Source organism: Babylonia areolata, chromosome 25, assembly GCF_041734735.1.
Source record: "Babylonia areolata isolate BAREFJ2019XMU chromosome 25, ASM4173473v1, whole genome shotgun sequence".
Classification (NCBI taxonomy): domain Eukaryota; kingdom Metazoa; phylum Mollusca; class Gastropoda; order Neogastropoda; family Buccinidae; genus Babylonia; species Babylonia areolata.
In genome coordinates, this window is record NC_134900.1 from 522,501 (window position 1) to 540,000 (window position 17,500).

Here is a 17,500-nt window from a genome sequence, read left to right on the forward strand (position 1 = left end):
CTGTTATGCAAGTGACTCCATGTTGGTAATGCAGCCTGTTATGCAAATGACTCCATGTTTGTAAGGCAGCCTGTTATGCAAATGACTCCATGTTTGTAAGGCAGCCTGTTATGCAAATGACTCCATGTTTGTAAGGCAGCCTGTTATGCAAATGACTCCATGTTTGTAATGCAGCCTGTTATGCAAATGACTCCATGTTTGTAAGGCAGCCTGTTATGCAAATGACTCCATGTTTGTAATGCAGCCTGTTATGCAAATGACTCCATGTTTGTAATGCACTTAGAGCTTGTAGGTCTCTGACCGAAGACAGGCACTATAACATCATCAGTATCATCCTCCTCCTCCTCCTCCTCCTCATCATCATCAGTATCATCCTCATCATCCTCATCATCATCACCATCGTCTTCGCTTGATCACTGCATTACCTCTATCACGTCCAGTATAGAGGCTTTTTTCTCGTTCAGCGATATCGTATTGTAGATGTAAATCTCTTCAAAGAAAAGTTGATATTCACATCGTACAGGACTGTTCATAATGCATAGAAGAAAAGTACGCCTAACGCATGTCCAGACATTCTGACGCTTAGTTAGTTATGTAGTAACTCTGTCTTAAAATAATAAACTGTCCCCAAAAGAATATAATGATATAATCAGATAGATTTTTTTTTTCAGTTTGTGAAATGATACATTCAGTTGTGTGATCAGCCTGTTTCAGTCCAACCAAGTGGAAAGGACAATCGGTTTACTAGATAGATAGATAGGTAGATAGATAGATAGATAAATAAATAAATATATAAATAGATACATGAATAAACGTATAAATAGATGAATGAATAGATTTTTTCGTTGTCAAACAATCTCTCTCTCTCTCTCTCTCTCTCTCTCTCTCTCTCTCTCTCCCTCTTTCTCTCTCTGCAATCCAATTAGCTGCTATGGTAAGACTCATTATCATGTGTACTGCAGTGTGCTATGAATGCTATTGTTACCACAACTCCGACCCCAGCCCTATTTAACACCCCAACGCAACTGTAACGATGCCCGTGACCTATATAAAATACAACCTTCGCATTCACATTCACTTTCTCTTTGTCACCCACTCACTGTCTTCTCCCCCTCCTCTCTCTCACTCTTACACACACACATGCACGCGTGTACACATGCAGAATGCCTCTTATTCTACAGTATTTTATTTTTCAGTTAAAAGAAGAAGACGAAGAAGAAAGAACTGACGTCCAGAATCAGCTCTTGGGGAAAAAACCAAACAACCCTGACAGCAGCATCAAGCCAAAGTTGGGTACCAAAATGACGACACGACTCACGTCACCACTGTCAGCGTGTGCCGGCTGCTTCCTTCTCCTCTGCTTCCTATGGTCGCCCCTTCTGGTCAAACTGCCAGTATCCGCCATGCCTGCAGCAGAAGCCAAGGACAGAATGCGGGCCAGCATGGGCTACCCGACAGAAGTACCCACACCCGACACTGCCACTGCCAGCACTACTGAGGAGGGCGAATATTTCGTTCAGCCTACAAGAAAACCATACAGTGAGTGAATCGTGTTGATAATGCCTGTGTATTCGACAATTGTAGTAGTTGGTATGTCAGCGCAAGGATACATATAAACACACACACACACACACACACACACACACACACCTCTCTCTCTCTCTCTCTCTCTCTCTATATATATATATATATCTTATTGTTTCATCATTGTCTAGAAATGGCTTTACCTTGTTTTACATGAATATGCTTTCCTGTTTTACCTGTCTTTGCTGTTTCACCTATCTTTATACCTTTCATGTTTCAACTGTCTTTACCTTACTGTTTTACCTGTCTTTGCTGTTTCACCTATCTTTATACCTTTCATGTTTCAACTGTCTTTACCTTACTGTTTTACCTGTCTTTGCTGTTTCACCTATCTTTATACCTTTCATGTTTCAACTGTCTTTACCTTACTGTTTTACCTGTCTTTGCTGTTTCACCTATCTTTATACCTTTCATGTTTCAACTGTCTTTACCTTACTGTTTTACCTGTCTTTGCTGTTTCACCTATCTTTATACCTTTCATGTTTCAACTGTCTTTACCTTACTGTTTTACATGTCTTTACTCTTTTACCTGTGTTTTAACTTACCGTTTTTGCCTGTCTTAACCATGCTGCTTTACCCATGTTTACTGCATTACCTGGTCTTTGCATCACCCTTTTATCCCGTCTTCACCTTACGGTTTTACCTTTCTTTACTGTTTTACCTGTCTTTAGCTTACTGCTTTACCTTTCTTTACCTTAGTATTTTAGCTGTTTTTACGATGTTACCTGTCGTTTCCTCACTGTTTTTCCTTGTCTTTACCTTATTGTTTTACCTGTCTTTAGCTTACTGCTTTACCTTTCTTTACCTTAGTATTTTAGCTGTTTTTACGATGTTACCTGTCGTTTCCTCACTGTTTTTCCTTGTCTTTACCTTATTGTTTTACCTGTCTTTAGCTTACTGCTTTACCTTTCTTTACCTTAGTATTTTAGCTGTTTTTACGATGTTACCTGTCGTTTCCTCACTGTTTTTCCTTGTCTTTACCTTATTGTTTTACCTGTCTTTAGCTACACTGTTTTACCTTTCTTTACCTTAGTATTTTAGCTGTCTTTAGCTACACTGTTTTACCTTTCTTTACCTTAGTATTTCACCTGTTTTTACGATGTTACCTGTCGTTTCCTCAGTGTTTTTCCTTGTTTTTACCTTATTGTTTTACCTGTCTTTAGCTACACTGTTTTTCCTTTCTTTAACTACAGCGCTTTCCCTTTATTTACCTTACTGTTTTGCCTGTCATTACCTATTTTACCTATGTTTACCTTACTGTTTTGCCTGTCATGACCTATTTTACCTATATTTACCTGTTTTGCCCCCTGTCTTTACCTATTTTACCTATATTTACCTGTTTTGCCTGTCATTACCTATTTTACCTATATTTACCTGTTTTGCCTGTCTTTACCTATTTTACCTATATTTACCTGTTTTGCCTGTCATGACCTATTTTACCTATATTTACCTGTTTTGCCTGTCATGACCTATTTTACCTATATTTACCTGTTTTGCCTGTCATTACCTATTTTACCTATATTTACCTGTTTTGCCTGTCATGACCTATTTTACCTATATTTACCTGTTTTGCCTGTCATTACCTATTTTACCTATATTTACCTGTTTTGCCTGTCATTACCTATTTTACCTATAATTACCTGTTTTGCCTGTCATTACCTATTTTACCTATATTTACCTATATTTACCTGTTTTGCCTGTCATTACCTATTTTACCTATATTTACCTGTTTTGCCTGTCTTTTGCTGTCCTCTTTTACCTGCCTTTACCTTACTGTTTCACATGTTTTTGCCGTACTGCTTCACACGTCTTAAGTTACACTGTTTCACCTGCTTTCAATCTGACTGTTTTACCTGTCTTTACCTTCATGGTTACATGTCTTCCCTTGACTGGTTTCACCTGCTTTCAACCTGACTGTTTTACCTGTCTTTACCTTCATGGTTACATGTCTTCCCTTGTCTGGTTTCACCTGCTTTCAACCTGACTGTTTTACCAGTCTTTACCTTCATGGTTACATGTCTTCCCTTGACTGGTTTCACCTGCTTTCAACCTGACTGTTTTACCTGTCTTTACCTTCATGGTTACATGTCTTCCCTTGACTGGTTTCACCTGCTTTCAACCTGACTGTTTTACCTGTCTTTACCTTCATGGTTACATGTCTTCCCTTGACTGGTTTCACCTGCTTTCAACCTGACTGTTTTACCTGTCTTTACCTTCATGGTTACATGTCTTCCCTTGACTGGTTTCACCTGCTTTCAACCTGACTGTTTTACCTGTCTTTACCTTCATGGTTACATGTCTTCCCTTGACTGGTTTCACCTGCTTTCAACCTGACTGTTTTACCTGTCTTTACCTTCATGGTTACATGTCTTCCCTTGACTGGTTTCACCTGCTTTCAACCTGACTGTTTTACCAGTCTTTACCTTATTGGTTACATGTCTTCCCTTGACTGGTTTCACCTGCTTTCAATCTGACTGTTTTACCAGTCTTTACCTTATTGGTTACATGTCTTCCCTTGACTGGTTTCACCTGCTTTCAACCTGACTGTTTTACCTGTCTTTACCTTCATGGTTACATGTCTTCCCTTGACTGGTTTCACCTGCTTTCAACCTGACTGTTTCACCTGTCTTTACCTTCATGGTTACATGTCTTCCCTTGACTGTTTATCCTTTTTTCATGCGTCCTTTATGGGACTGTTTGACATGTGTCTTTGAACTGACTATTTGACATGTGTCTTTAAACTGACTGTCAATTTACTGACTGTTTGACATGTGTCTTTAAACTGACTGTTTGACATGTGTCTTTAAACTGACTGTTTGACATGTCTCTACCTCAATGCTTAACCTGTCTTCCTTTAATTGTTTCACCATTCCTCATCGTACCATTTTACCTGTCTGTTTATTGGGCATTTATGCATGTCTTTTACCTTACTGTTTTCAACTGACAAAGGATGGAAGCAGCAAAGCAGAAATAAGAATTCGTATTGGCACAGCCACCGCAGCCATGACCAAACTGAACAGAGTGTGGAAAAGTAACATCCGATTCTCCACAAAATTCAGACTCTACAAAGCCCTGGTGGTCTCCATTGTACTGTATGGTTGGGAGGCATGGACACTGACGGCCGAAACTGAAAGGAAGATCCAGGCTTTCGAGAACAAATGCCTGAGGAAGCTCCTTCAAATTTCCTGGATCGAGCACAGGACCAATAAATATGTACGGAGCAGAATTAAGAACCTTGCTGGATCTCAGGAACCTCTCCTTTCAGCTGTGATGAGACGCAGGCTGATATGGTTTGGGCACAACACTCGACACACCAGTCTGTCCAAAACAGTCATGCAAGGCACCATCGAGGGCGGGAGAAGAAGAGGAAGACAGCAGAAGAACTGGCATGAGAACATCAAAGAATGGACCGGACTCCATACACATGAGTTGCTGCCGGCGGCTGCTGACAGAGACAGATGGAGAAGGGAGGTTTTCGTCTGCGGTCCTCAGGTTTCCCCCAACGACTGCTCTGTAGTTAATGGCCTGAGGTGAGGAGGTTTCACCTGTGTCTATGGTCATTTCCCCCCTCACCCACCAGCACACACGTTCAAATGCGTGCATGTTTGCAGATTGCAGCCTGTCTCATCGGCCCCACGGCAACGACAGCAACAAGTTCCAGGTGCGGCACAACAACGCCTGGTGGGACCAGGTGTGTCAGACCGGCCTCGTCTGGAACCAGACTCTCTGCAGGTCAGCTCAGTCCACGTGCACACAACAGGTGTTGAATCCCCCTACCCTCCACCCCCCCTCCCCGGGCCCCCTCTCGTCCGCCCTCTCTCCCTCGCACCTCCCCCCCATACCACCACCACCACCCCAAAAAAAAGAAAGAAAAAAAAAGAGAAAAACAACAACCACCTCTTATGAGTGTTTTGCTATGGATGGTTGTTGTTGTTGTTGTTGTTGTTGTGTGTGTGTGGGTGTGTGTGTGTGTGTGTGTGTGTGTGTGGGGTGTGTGTGTGTGTGTGTGTGTGTGTGTGTGGTGTGTGTGTGTGTGTGTGTGTGTGTGTGAGTGTGTCTGGGTGTGTGTGTGGGTGTGTGTATGGGTGTGTGTGTGTGGGGTGTGTGTGTGTGTGTGGTGTGTGTGTGTGTGTGTGTGGGTGTGTGTGTGTGTGGATGTGTGTGTGGGTGTGTGTGGGTGTGTGTGTGGGGGTATTGTGTTAATGTTGTGTTGTGTGCATTTTTTTTCTTCTTTTTTTTTTTGCTGCTTCAACGTCCGCGCCAGTCCAGTGGTGTATTCCACACCTCATCCCCCACCTCCCCTCCCCCTCCCCCGCCCCCCCCTCGCCCCCCTCCCCCCGCATCCTCCAGCCACCCACACAGATCTGAAATCAGACTGGAGTCCACCATGAGAACATGGAGAAGGAGGGCGGCGGGAAAGTTGGGGGTGTGGGTAGGGGGTTGGGAGGGGGGCGCTATCTTTTTCAGCATTTCTTTTAACGATGGATAGGAAACGGAGGTCCCGCTATACTGTCTGCTGCCCCCTGCCTGGTTCCTTGTCCAGATGTGACTACGAAGGAGACCCCGCGGACTTCCCGTTCACCGCGGAGTGCAGGGACTACCGGCCGCACGAGCGAGCGAGCGGCAAGTACCAGCAGAAGGTCAACGGCGCGTGGGTGACTCGGGACTGCAATCTGGCCGTGGCCGGTCTGATCTGGAACCAGACCTCGTGCCGCTGCGTCTGGGGCCCTGAAGGGGATGGAAGCTCCTTGGATTTTGAACGTGAGTTTGATTAAAAAAAAAAAAGTTTAGCCACCATGAGGTCTAAACATTTGGAACAAACACGCTGTTTTCGTGTACGATGGTGAGGTTTGTGATTTTGCAGATGGTATTCTGATGCACTTTTATTTTTTTCTAATGTGTAGTTAAACGTTTTTTTCTGTTATACGCACAGCTGAAAGACACTCTTCCATCTTTTATGGACAATTAAAGTTGTTTCTTGTGTCTTGTGTTTTATTGCTCAAGCCAACCTTGTGATGTGATGGTATGTGTTGCACTCCCCCCCCCCCCCCCCCCTCCTTGCGCACAGAAGGTTATATTTTCTTTCCAACATCGTCTCCATTACAATTTCACATTGAATGCCACAACACCAATAAAGCAGAATAAAATTTTACGACACCTTTAGCGACAAAGGTAATACATTTTCACGTACAATATAGTGACAGTTTGCAAGGGTATTTATAGTTAAACAAACAAATAACTGGCCAACAAGCAGGAAAGAATGTAAAAAAAAGAAAAAAGAGAAGCAAACAAACAAAATACAAACACGCCTAACCCCCACACCCACCCACACACCCACACCCACACCCACACACCATTTACAAAATCTGCAGTTCCTTCTGCTTCCTTTCGAAACGTTTTAAATGACAATGAACTTGTGTTTGAAATATTTGAGAGTTTAATTAGGAGTCCCATTGGCTCTTTGTTGTAATTTTACTGGTTGAATAGTTAATCCATTTCATTTTGTCTACATTCTCTTCTTTTTTTTTGGTAATTGAGGAAGCAGGAATAGGGAAAGCAGTGATGATTTAAGGCATTGGTAGGGTAGGGAACGTGATGGAGTTTCGTCTAAAACCACAATATTTATTGTGGATAGACGTTAAATGAAAGAACGAACACATAACGGTGTTTCGTCTAAAACCACAATATTGTATTGTGGATGGACGTTAAATGAAAGAACGAACACACAACAACAACAACAACAAGAAAAACAAGCAACAAAACACAACACGCGCTAGTTTCCCCACAGGCAGCACGCCCTGTGAGACCATGCTGAACGTGACTAGTTTCCCCACAGGCAGCACGCCCTGTGAGACCATGCTGAACGTGACTAGTTTCCCCACAGGCAGCACGCCCTGTGAGACCATGCTGAACGTGACTAGTTTCCCCACAGGCAGCACGCCCTGTAAGACCATGCTGAACGTGACTAGTTTCCCCACAGGCAGCACGCCCTGTGAGACCATGCTGAACGTGACTAGTTTCCCCACAGGCAGCACGCCCTGTGAGACCATGCTGAACGTGACTAGTTTCCCCACAGGCAGCACGCCCTGTGAGACCATGCTGAACGTGACGTTCGAGAAGGGCCTGGTGGACGAGGCCAGGAGCTCCTTTCTGGAGCTGACCTCGGGGTCCGTGCTGGCCCTACGTCAATACGATGCCGACCCTGACGACGGGGAGGCCAACACCGCGGCCTACTTTCAGAGCGCCGTCATGACCGTGTGGTACTTTGCCGGAAATGAGATGAGTGGATCCTTGCGCGTGGAGTTCCGGTAAGAAAGAACCCCTGCACTGGTCGACATAACAAACAACAACAACAATAATAATAATAACAACAATAACTGGACAATTATCAGCGCTTACCCCATTGCACAAAGCGCTTGTGTGTTATTTGTTTGAACTTTACCAATTTTTTACTCACTTGTGTAAACAAAGTGAGTCTATGTTTTAACCCAGTGTTCGGTTCTCTCTCTCTCTCTCTCTCTCTCTCTGTGTGTGTGTGTGTGTGTGTCCGTGGTAAACTTTAACATTGCCATTTTCTCTGCAAATACTTTGTCAGTTGACACCAAATTTGGCATAAAAATAGGAAAAATTTAGTTCTTTCCAGTCATCTTGTTTAAAACAATATTGCACCTCTGGGATGGGCACAAAAAAATATAAAAAAGAAGCCAAATTATATGCAAACTGATTTTACTGTTATATTTATTTATTTATTTTTTTATTCTCTAAACTTTGCACTTTGATCTGATATTCTGACACAACAACAAGAGCAGTCATTTTTATCATTTTCTGTTCAAACAGGAACTTCTTTTGCTAAGCATAGAAGTTTTTTTATTTTGCATGTCTTTGGTGCAGATAGTAAAAAAGGGAAATAAATCTTAATTAATGCTAGGGGACTTAATTTGCTTTAAACCGATCTTTCTCATCTTTAACATTACATTTTGAAATTATACTCAATACATAAAAAGCTTGTGTGTTTTACTCTCAGTGTACAGGGCTTTCACTATGTTCATTCGCCCAAGTGGTCTTTTGTCGGAAAATACTAAAATCAATACTACGAGTGGACTTTACAGATCTATTGGCTGAGCCCTGAAGGTCATGGGCAAAAACAATTGCGTACACATATTTATACATATTCAAAGCGCGTGCTCATATTCTTCGCGAACGCGAACGACGCCATTTTGTTTCAAGTTGTTGACCTGCCCGTTCAATCCTATATTCAATCGACAATACACGATAACATGTGATGGAAAGTTGGAGAAGGAGACCGTAAAATATTTATTCAGAGAAAGATTTGTGAACGCCTCATCACTTACTGGATTATACCCCAAACTGCCATAAAAAATATCCAAACAATCAGTCGGAATTCACAGTTTAAAATAATAAACCATGAGAGTTATACCCTTGAATTGATGAACCGTAAAAATTTCCAGTCTCGACTTTTCTCAAAATGAAGTCCTTTTCACTTCATACGACGTTTAGAAGTACTTGTACTTGGTTCTACATGTTATTAGTTTAACATAATACTCAATTTTCATATCAATTTTAAAACTATAAAACTAGAATGAACATAAAAGAGAAATTGAATCGACCGTGTCAACCGGGTGTAACTAAACTTGTACATCTATCTAGATCCAGAGAAAACGGCTATATGTTGCAGTGTGATTGTGACGATAGCCACGTCTCCTTTATTGCTCTTAAAGATTTTTTTGAATGCCCAAGATACACCAGAATAATATGATTTAAACAGCGTTCTCACTGCGAACACCACAATCAATTCATCGCCCTTTAAAAAAAGCATGTTTAAATGTTATATTTTTGAACGTTAGTGAAGGAGCCACGATAGTGTAATGGGTAAGACAGTTTCTTCTCACCCGAACATGCGGAGTTCGAATCTGCCGTTAGGACTTTTTTTTCCTCTTTTATCGTTTTCTTTTAACCCGAAGCTTATACTCGTAATAACAAATACAGAACACATTTTAACGATTAGATTATTTATTTTTTTTAATTATATATATATATATTTTTTAGTGTATCACAAGTGCGTCTTGAAGGCCTTGCCTCTCTTGTTTTTTCATGTGCCAGCATGGGGACATTTTTTGGAATAAAAATCTGGACTCTTCTCTCTTGACTCTTGACTCAACAACATCCCTGGCTGATTTTCCAGTTTTATTTATTTCATTGTACACGACGTTCGGTGGACTGTGTTAGCACTGTGAAGAATGCATGAACTGGACAAAACAGCTGAGGATTAAAATTTCCAAGTATGTACTCGCTCCTCTCTGTGATCTGACATTTAAGGTTATTCATCCGTGTGTGTGTGTGTGTGTGTGTGTGTGTGTGTGTGTGTGTGTGTGTGTGTGTGTGTGTGTGTGTGTGTACATATATATACATATATGAATATATACATCTGTGTGTGTGTGTGTGTGTGTGTGTGTGTGTGTGTGTGTGTGTGCCTATGTGTGTGTGTACATATACATATATGAATATATACATCTGTGTGTGTGTGTGTATGTGTGCATATGCATATAATTATGCATATATACATGTGTGTGTGTGTGTGTGTGTGTGTGTGTGTGTGTGTGTGTGTGTGCGCGTGTTCATTTTACTTTATTTCATTTCATTTGATTCTTTTTAAAATTTTGTTTTATAATTTCATTTCATCTTTTTTTTCTTATTTCATTTCTTTTCTTTTCAATTCATTTCATTCTTCTTCTTCGTTCGTGGGCTGCAACTCCCACGTTCACTCGTATGTACACGAGTGGGTGTTTACGTGTATGGCCGTTTTTACCCCGCCATGTAGGCAGCCATACTCCGTTTTCGGGGGTTAATTTCATACTATTTTCCTTTCATTTCATTTCACTTCATTTCATTCCATCTCAGGTCATTAAAAAAAAAAAAAAAATTCTCCGTGACCACAGTTTCAAGGCGGAGGACTCGCCGCTGACGCGGGACACCTACCAGATCCTCCTGTCCAACGGCTGCAACGTCACGGGGCTGGGCTTCACCACCCCGACCATCGCCGTCGGCTATCGGGCCGCCGACCGCTCCTTCCTCCTGGCCCTGCACACGGCAAACACCCGAAAGGCCATCGTCTGCACCCGGGATGGGGTCGGTTTTTGTGGGGGTAGTTAGTTCGTTAGTTAGTTACACCCGAAAGGCCATCGTCTGCACCCGGGATGGGGTCGGTTTTTGTGGGGGTAGTTAGTTGGTTAGTTAGTTACACCCGAAAGGCCATCGTCTGCACCCGGGATGGGGTCGGTTTTTGTGGGGGTAGTTAGTTAGTTCGTTAGTTAGTTACACCCGAAAGGGTGTGGTACATGGTGTGGTGTGGTGCATGGTGTGGTGTGGTACATGGTGTGGTGTGGTGTGTTGTGGTGTGGTACATGGTGTGGTGTGGTGTGGTACATGGTGTGGTGTGGTGTGGTGTGTTGTGGTACATGGTGTGGTGTTGTGTTGTGGTACATGGTGTGGTGTGGTGTGGTGTGTTGTGGTACATGGTGTGGTGTGGTGTGGTGCATGGTGTGGTGTGGTACATGGTGTGGTGTGGTGTGGTGTGTTGTGGTGTGGTACATGGTGTGGTGTTGTGTTGTGGTACATGGTGTGGTGTGGTTCATGGTGTGGTGTGGTGTGGTGTGGTACATGGTGTGGTGTGGTGTGGTGTGGTGTGGTGTGGTGTGGTACATGGTGTGGTGTGGTGTGTTGTGGTGTGGTACATGGTGTGGTGTGTTGTGGTGTGGTACATGGTGTGGTGTGTTGTGGTACATGGTGTGGTGTGGTGTGGTGTGGTGTGGTGTGGTACATGGTGTGGTGTGGTGTGGTGTGTTGTGGTACATGGTGTGGTGTGGTGTGGTGTGGTACATGGTGTGGTGTGGTGTGGTGTGGTGTGGTACATGGTGTGGTGTGGTGTGGTGTGGTGTGGTGTGGTACATGGTGTGGTGTGGTGTGGTGTGGTGTGTTGTGGTACATGGTGTGGTGTGGTGTGTTGTGGTACATGGTGTGGTGTGGTGTGGTACATGGTGTGGTGTGGTGTGGTGTGGTGTGGTGTGTTGTGGTACATGGTGTGGTGTGGTGTGTTGTAGTGTGGTACATGGTGTGGTGTGGTGTGGTGTGTTGTGGTACATGGTGTGGTGTGTTGTGGTGTGTTGTGGTACATGGTGTGGTGTGGTGTGTTGTAGTGTGGTACATGGTGTGGTGTGTTGTGTTGTGGTACATGGTGTGGTGTGGTGTGGTGTGTTGTGGTACATGGTGTGGTGTGTTGTGGTGTGTTGTAGTGTGGTACATGGTGTGGTGTGGTGTGTTGTGGTACATGGTGTGGTGTGGTGTGGTGTGTTGTGGTACATGGTGTGGTGTGTTGTGTTGTGTTGTGGTACATGGTGTGGTGTGTTGTGTTGTGGTACATGGTGTGGTGTGGTGTGGTGTGTTGTGGTACATGGTGTGGTGTGGTGTGGTGTGGTGTGTTGTGGTACATGGTGTGGTGTGGTGTGGTGTGTTGTAGTGTGGTACATTGTGTGGTGTGGTGTGTTGTGGTACATGGTGTGGTGTGGTGTGGTGTGTTGTGGTACATGGTGTGGTGTGGTGTGGTGTGTTGTGGTACATGGTGTGGTGTGGTGTGTTGTGGTACATGGTGTGGTGTGGTGTGGTGTGTTGTGGTACATGGTGTGTTGTGTTGTGTTGTGGTACATGGTGTGGTGTGTTGTGTTGTGGTACATGGTGTGGTGTGGTGTGGTGTGTTGTGGTACATGGTGTGGTGTGGTGTGGTGTGGTGTGTTGTGGTACATGGTGTGATGTGGTGTGGTGTGGTACATGGTGTGGTGTGGTGTGGTGTGGTGTTTTGTTGTACATGGTGTGGTGTGGTGTGTTACATGGTGTGGTATATTGTGGTGTGGTACATGGTGTGGTGTGGTGTGGTGTGGTGTGGTACATGGTGTGGTGTGGTGTGGTGTGTTGTGTTGTGGTACATGGTGTGGTGTGGTGTGGTGTGGTACATGGTGTGGTGTGGTGTGGTGTGGTGTGGTGTGTTGTATTGTGGTACATGGTGTGGTGTGGTGTGGTGTGGTACATGGTGTGGTGTATTGTGGTGTGGTACATGGTGTGGTGTGGTGTGGTGTGGTACATGGTGTGGTGTGTTGTGGTGTGGTGTGGTGTGGTGTGTTGTGTTGTGGTGTGGTACATGGTGTGGTGTGGTGTGGTGTGGTGTATTGTGGTGTGGTACATGGTGTGGTTTGTTGTGGTACATGGTGTGGTGTGGTGTGGTGTGTTGTAGTGTGGTACATGGTGTGGTGTGGTGTGTTGTGGTACATGGTGTGGTGTGGTGTGGTGTGTTGTGGTACATGGTGTGGTGTGTTGTGGTACATGGTGTGGTGTGGTGTGGTGTGTTGTGGTACATGGTGTGGTGTGTTGTGGTACATGGTGTGGTGTGTTGTGGTACATGGTGTGGAGTGGTGTAGTGTGGTACATGGTGTGGTGTGGTGTGGTACATGGTGTGGAGTGGTGTAGTGTGGTACATGGTGTGGTGTGGTGTGGTACATGGTGTGGAGTGGTGTAGTGTGGTACATGGTGTGGTGTGGTGTGGTACATGGTGTGGTGTGGTGTGGTGCGTTGTGGTACATGGTGTGGTGTGGTGTGGTACATGGTGTGAAGTGGTATGGTGTGGTACATGGTGTGGTGTGGTGTGGTACATGGTGTGGTGTGGTGTGGTACATGGTGTGGAGTGGTGTGGTGTGGTACATGGTGTGGTGTGGTGTGGTACATGGTGTTGTGTGGTGTGGATGTGGTGTGGTACATGGTGTGGTGTGGTGTGGTACATGGTGTGGAGTGGTGTGGTGTGGTACATGGTGTGGTGTGGTGTGGTACATGGTGTGGAGTGGTGTGGTACATGGTGTGGTGTGGTGTGGTGTGTTGTCGTACATGGTGTGGTGTGGTGTAGTGTGATACATGGTGTGGTGTAGTGTGATACATGGTGTGGAGTGGTGTGGTACATGGTGTGGTGTGGTGTGGTACATGGTGTGGAGTGGTGTAGTGTGGTACATGGTGTGGTGTGGTGTGGTACATGGTGTGGTGTGGTGTGGTGCGTTGTGGTACATGGTGTGGTGTGGTGTAGTGTGATACATGGTGTGGTGTGGTGTGGTACATGGTGTGGAGTGGTGTGGTGTGGTACATGGTGTGGTGTGGTGTGGTACATGGTGTGGTGTGGTGTGGTGCGTTGTGGTACATGGTGTGGTGTGGTGTAGTGTGATACATGGTGTGGTGTGGTGTGGTGTGGTGCCACGGTCTTAGTCTTGAGCTATGGAATAGTGCTACGGACTGTTGACTTTGGAGTGTAGCATGGTGTGGTTGTCATTTACACATTGTCCAAAAACATAGAGATGCACGACAAACGAACGTGGAATTAAAAAAAAAAAAAAAAAAAAAAAAAAGATTAGAGGGATCTTTTTAAGAATCAAATTTGATTTCATATCATATATATTTGTTTGCTTATATTTATTTATTCATTATTAGCATTTGAAAAGGTCATACTGGTGTAGTGATTTATTCCTTTATTGTTTTTATTACGAAGCCAATGGCGAGGTTGTGATGACACGGTCAATGCAAGCCCTTCTCCCTTCTCTTCTCTTCAGTCAAGGGGCGCCAGGCAGCACTCTTCAACTGCTCTTCCTCTTTGTCTTTTTCGTTCTGTGTGTTGTCCAGGAGGCCTACGCTTGGCACCACGTGTCTCTCATCTATGAGGACGGCATGCTGCTGCTCCGTGTGGACGACCGTCCCTGCATCATCTCCACTGACTTCTCCGGTCAGGAGTTCCAGCCTGCTGAGTTACTTGCTTACCTGCTTGCTTGCTTAGTTATTTACTTACACGTCTCTCTCCGGTTTGTTGGCTTGTTTGTTTATTCATTTATATATTTGTCTATATGTTTTTATTTATTTATTTATTTATTTGTATGTTTAGTAATTTGTTCATTTATTTATCCTTTATTTATCATTCATTTATTTATTTATTTATTTGTCTGTCTATTCATTCATTCATTTACGGAACATTTTAGCTCATTGTTTCAGAGGAAAGATATTTTGGCACAAAAAAGGAGTCGAGAACATCAAGGCCGTCTCTCTCTCTCTCTCTGCGCGCGCGCAGGTGCATGCGTGATTGCGTGCGTGCGTGCGCGCATGCGCGCGTGCGCGCCCCTAGGTGCATGCGTGATTGTGTGTGTGTGTGTGTGTGTGTGTGTGTGAAAACACTCACGTTTCTGTTTGTTGGGTCAGGCGAAGTGCAGAAGTCAGCTTGCCCACTGACCATTGGAGCTGACCCTCTGGACAAGGAATCCAGATACATCGGCTACTTGGACGATGTGAGTTGTTGGGCTCGTCAGTGTGTGTGTGTGTGTGTGTGTGTGTGTGTGTGTGTGTGTGTGTGTGTGTGTGTGTGTTCAATGTTTAGTTTCTTTTTGTTCTCCTTTCCCTTTCTCATATATGTAGCCTCTTTATGTCAGCTGTGTATGTGTGGTAAAAATTGGAAATCTTAAAAAAGAAAAAACAAGTTATCAAAATTGTATATATGTCAGTCGTATGTGTGTGGTAAAAAAATGGAAATCTAAAAAGAAAGATATCAAAACTGTATATATGTCAGTTATGTGTGTGAGGTTACAATTGCAAATCTAAAAGAAATGTTATAATAATTGTATACATGTCAGTTGTGTATTTGTTGTCAAAATTGGAAGAAAAAAAAGGCTATTAAAACTGTATATATTTCACTTGTGTGTGTGTGTGTGTGTGTGTGTGTGTGTGTGTGTGTGTGTGTAGAGGGGGATGGGCGGGGGGAGGGGTGTTAAAATTTGGAAATCTAAAAAACAAGTTATTAAAACTGTATACATGTCAGTTGTGTATGTGTGGTCAAAATTGGAAATCTAAAAAAATGTTATTAGAATTGTGTATATGTCAGTTGTGTATGTGTATTTAAACTGGAATCCTATCAGTTGTGTATGTGTAGTCAAAATTGGAAGTCTAGAAAAATGTTATCTAAATTGTATGTATATGTCAGTTGTGTATGTGAGATTAAGACTGGAAATCAAGTTGTTTTTTTTTTTTTTACATATCAAAACATTTATATATATGTCTGTTATATATGTGTGATAATAATTGTAAATCTCTCTCTCTCTCTCTCTCTCTCTCTCTCTCTCTCTCTCTCTCTCCCCCCCCCTCTCTCTCTCTCTCTCTCTCTCTCTATATATATATATATATAATAGAACAGAATAAAATAGAACATGTCTTTATTACCAAGTGTACCGGGGTCACAAGGAATAATATATATATATATATATATATATATATATATATATATATATATATATATATATATATATATATATATATAAGTTATGGAAACTGTATAAATGTCAGTTGTGTATGTGTGGTCGAAATTAGAAATCTAAATGAATGTTTAGCTTGTATATATGTCAGTTATGTATGTTTGGTAAAAATTGGAAATCTAAAAAAAATTATTAAAAAGAAAAAGTTGTCAAAACTGCATATATGTCAGTTGTGTGTGTGTGTGTGTCGTCAAAATGGGAAATCTAAAACAAATGTTACTAAAATTATATATATAATGTCAGTTGTGTATGTGTCGTCAAAATGGGAAGAAAAATGTTATCAAACTATTTTGTTGTTGTTGCAAATATTAAAAGAGAAAACAGCCAGGTTTCCCTGACCAACCCCATTCTCTGTACCCTGACCCACCCCATTCTCTGACCCACCCCATTCTCTGACCCACCCCATTCTCTGTACCCTGACCCACCCCATTCTCTGTACCCTGACCCACCCCATTCTCTGACCCACCTCATTCTCTGTACCCTGACCCACCCCATTCTCTGTACCCTGACCCACCCCATTCTCTGTACCCTCACCCACCCCATTCTCTGTACCCTGACCAACCCCATTCTCTGTACCCTGACCCACCCCATTCTCTGTACCCTGACCCACCCCATTCTCTGTACCCTGACCCACCCCATTCTCTGTACCCACCCCATTCCCTGACCCACCTCATTCTCTGTACCCTGACCCACCCCATTCTCTGTACCCTGACCCACCCCATTCTCTGTACCCTGACCCACCCCATTCTCTGTACCCTGACCCACCTCATTCTCTGTACCCTGACCCACCCAATTCCCTGACCCACCCCATTTTCTCTGACCCACCCCATTTTCTCTGACCCACCCCATTTTCTCTGACCCACCCCATTTTCTCTGACCCACCCCATTCTCTGACCCACCCCATTCTCTGTACCCTGACCCACCCCATTCTCTGTACCCTGACCCACCCCATTCTCTGTACCCTGACCCACCCAATTCCCTGACCCACCCCATTTTCTCTGACCCACCCCATTCTCTGACCCACCCCATTCTCTGTACCCTGACCCACCCCATTCTCTGACCCACCCCATTCCCTGACCCACCCCATTCTCTGTACCCTGACCCACCCCATTCTCTGTACCCTGACCCACCCCATTCTCTGACCCACCCCATTCCCTGACCCACCCCATTCTCTGTACCCTGACCCACCCCATTCTCTGTACCCTGACCCACCCCATTCTCTGTACCCTGACCCACCCCATTCTCTGTACCCTCACCCACCCCATTCTCTGACCCATCCCATTCTCTGACCCACCCCATTCTCTGTACCCTGACCCACCCCATTCTCTGTACCCTGACCCACCCCATTCCCTGACCCACCCCATTCTCTGTACCCTGACCCACCCCATTCTCTGTACCCAGCTGGTGGTAGCCCGTCACTGTCGCCGCTTCGTGGACCAGATTCTTGTGGCGGACGGAGACGATGACGCCGCCGCCCAGTACGACGACGACGACGATGATGATGATGTTGGTGATGAAAC

At 44.1% G+C, this 17,500-nt stretch overlaps 1 protein-coding gene across 1 annotated transcript in view; it reads left to right on the top strand.

Annotated features, from left to right (window-relative positions):
• Nucleotides 1–17,500, top strand: part of LOC143299647 (uncharacterized) — a 21,187-nt gene that overhangs the window by 2,514 nt on the left and 1,173 nt on the right. Inside the window, exons 2-9 of the mRNA XM_076612956.1 lie at nucleotides 1,197–1,539; nucleotides 5,196–5,316; nucleotides 6,128–6,345; nucleotides 7,661–7,892; nucleotides 10,542–10,731; nucleotides 14,311–14,410; nucleotides 14,878–14,963; nucleotides 17,382–17,500. The exon at nucleotides 17,382–17,500 is cut by the window's right edge and continues 1,173 nt beyond it. Of these exons, the coding sequence (XP_076469071.1) occupies nucleotides 1,302–1,539; nucleotides 5,196–5,316; nucleotides 6,128–6,345; nucleotides 7,661–7,892; nucleotides 10,542–10,731; nucleotides 14,311–14,410; nucleotides 14,878–14,963; nucleotides 17,382–17,500 (1,304 nt within the window). The 5' untranslated portion in view covers nucleotides 1,197–1,301. The remainder of the gene's footprint in view (nucleotides 1–1,196; nucleotides 1,540–5,195; nucleotides 5,317–6,127; nucleotides 6,346–7,660; nucleotides 7,893–10,541; nucleotides 10,732–14,310; nucleotides 14,411–14,877; nucleotides 14,964–17,381) is intronic.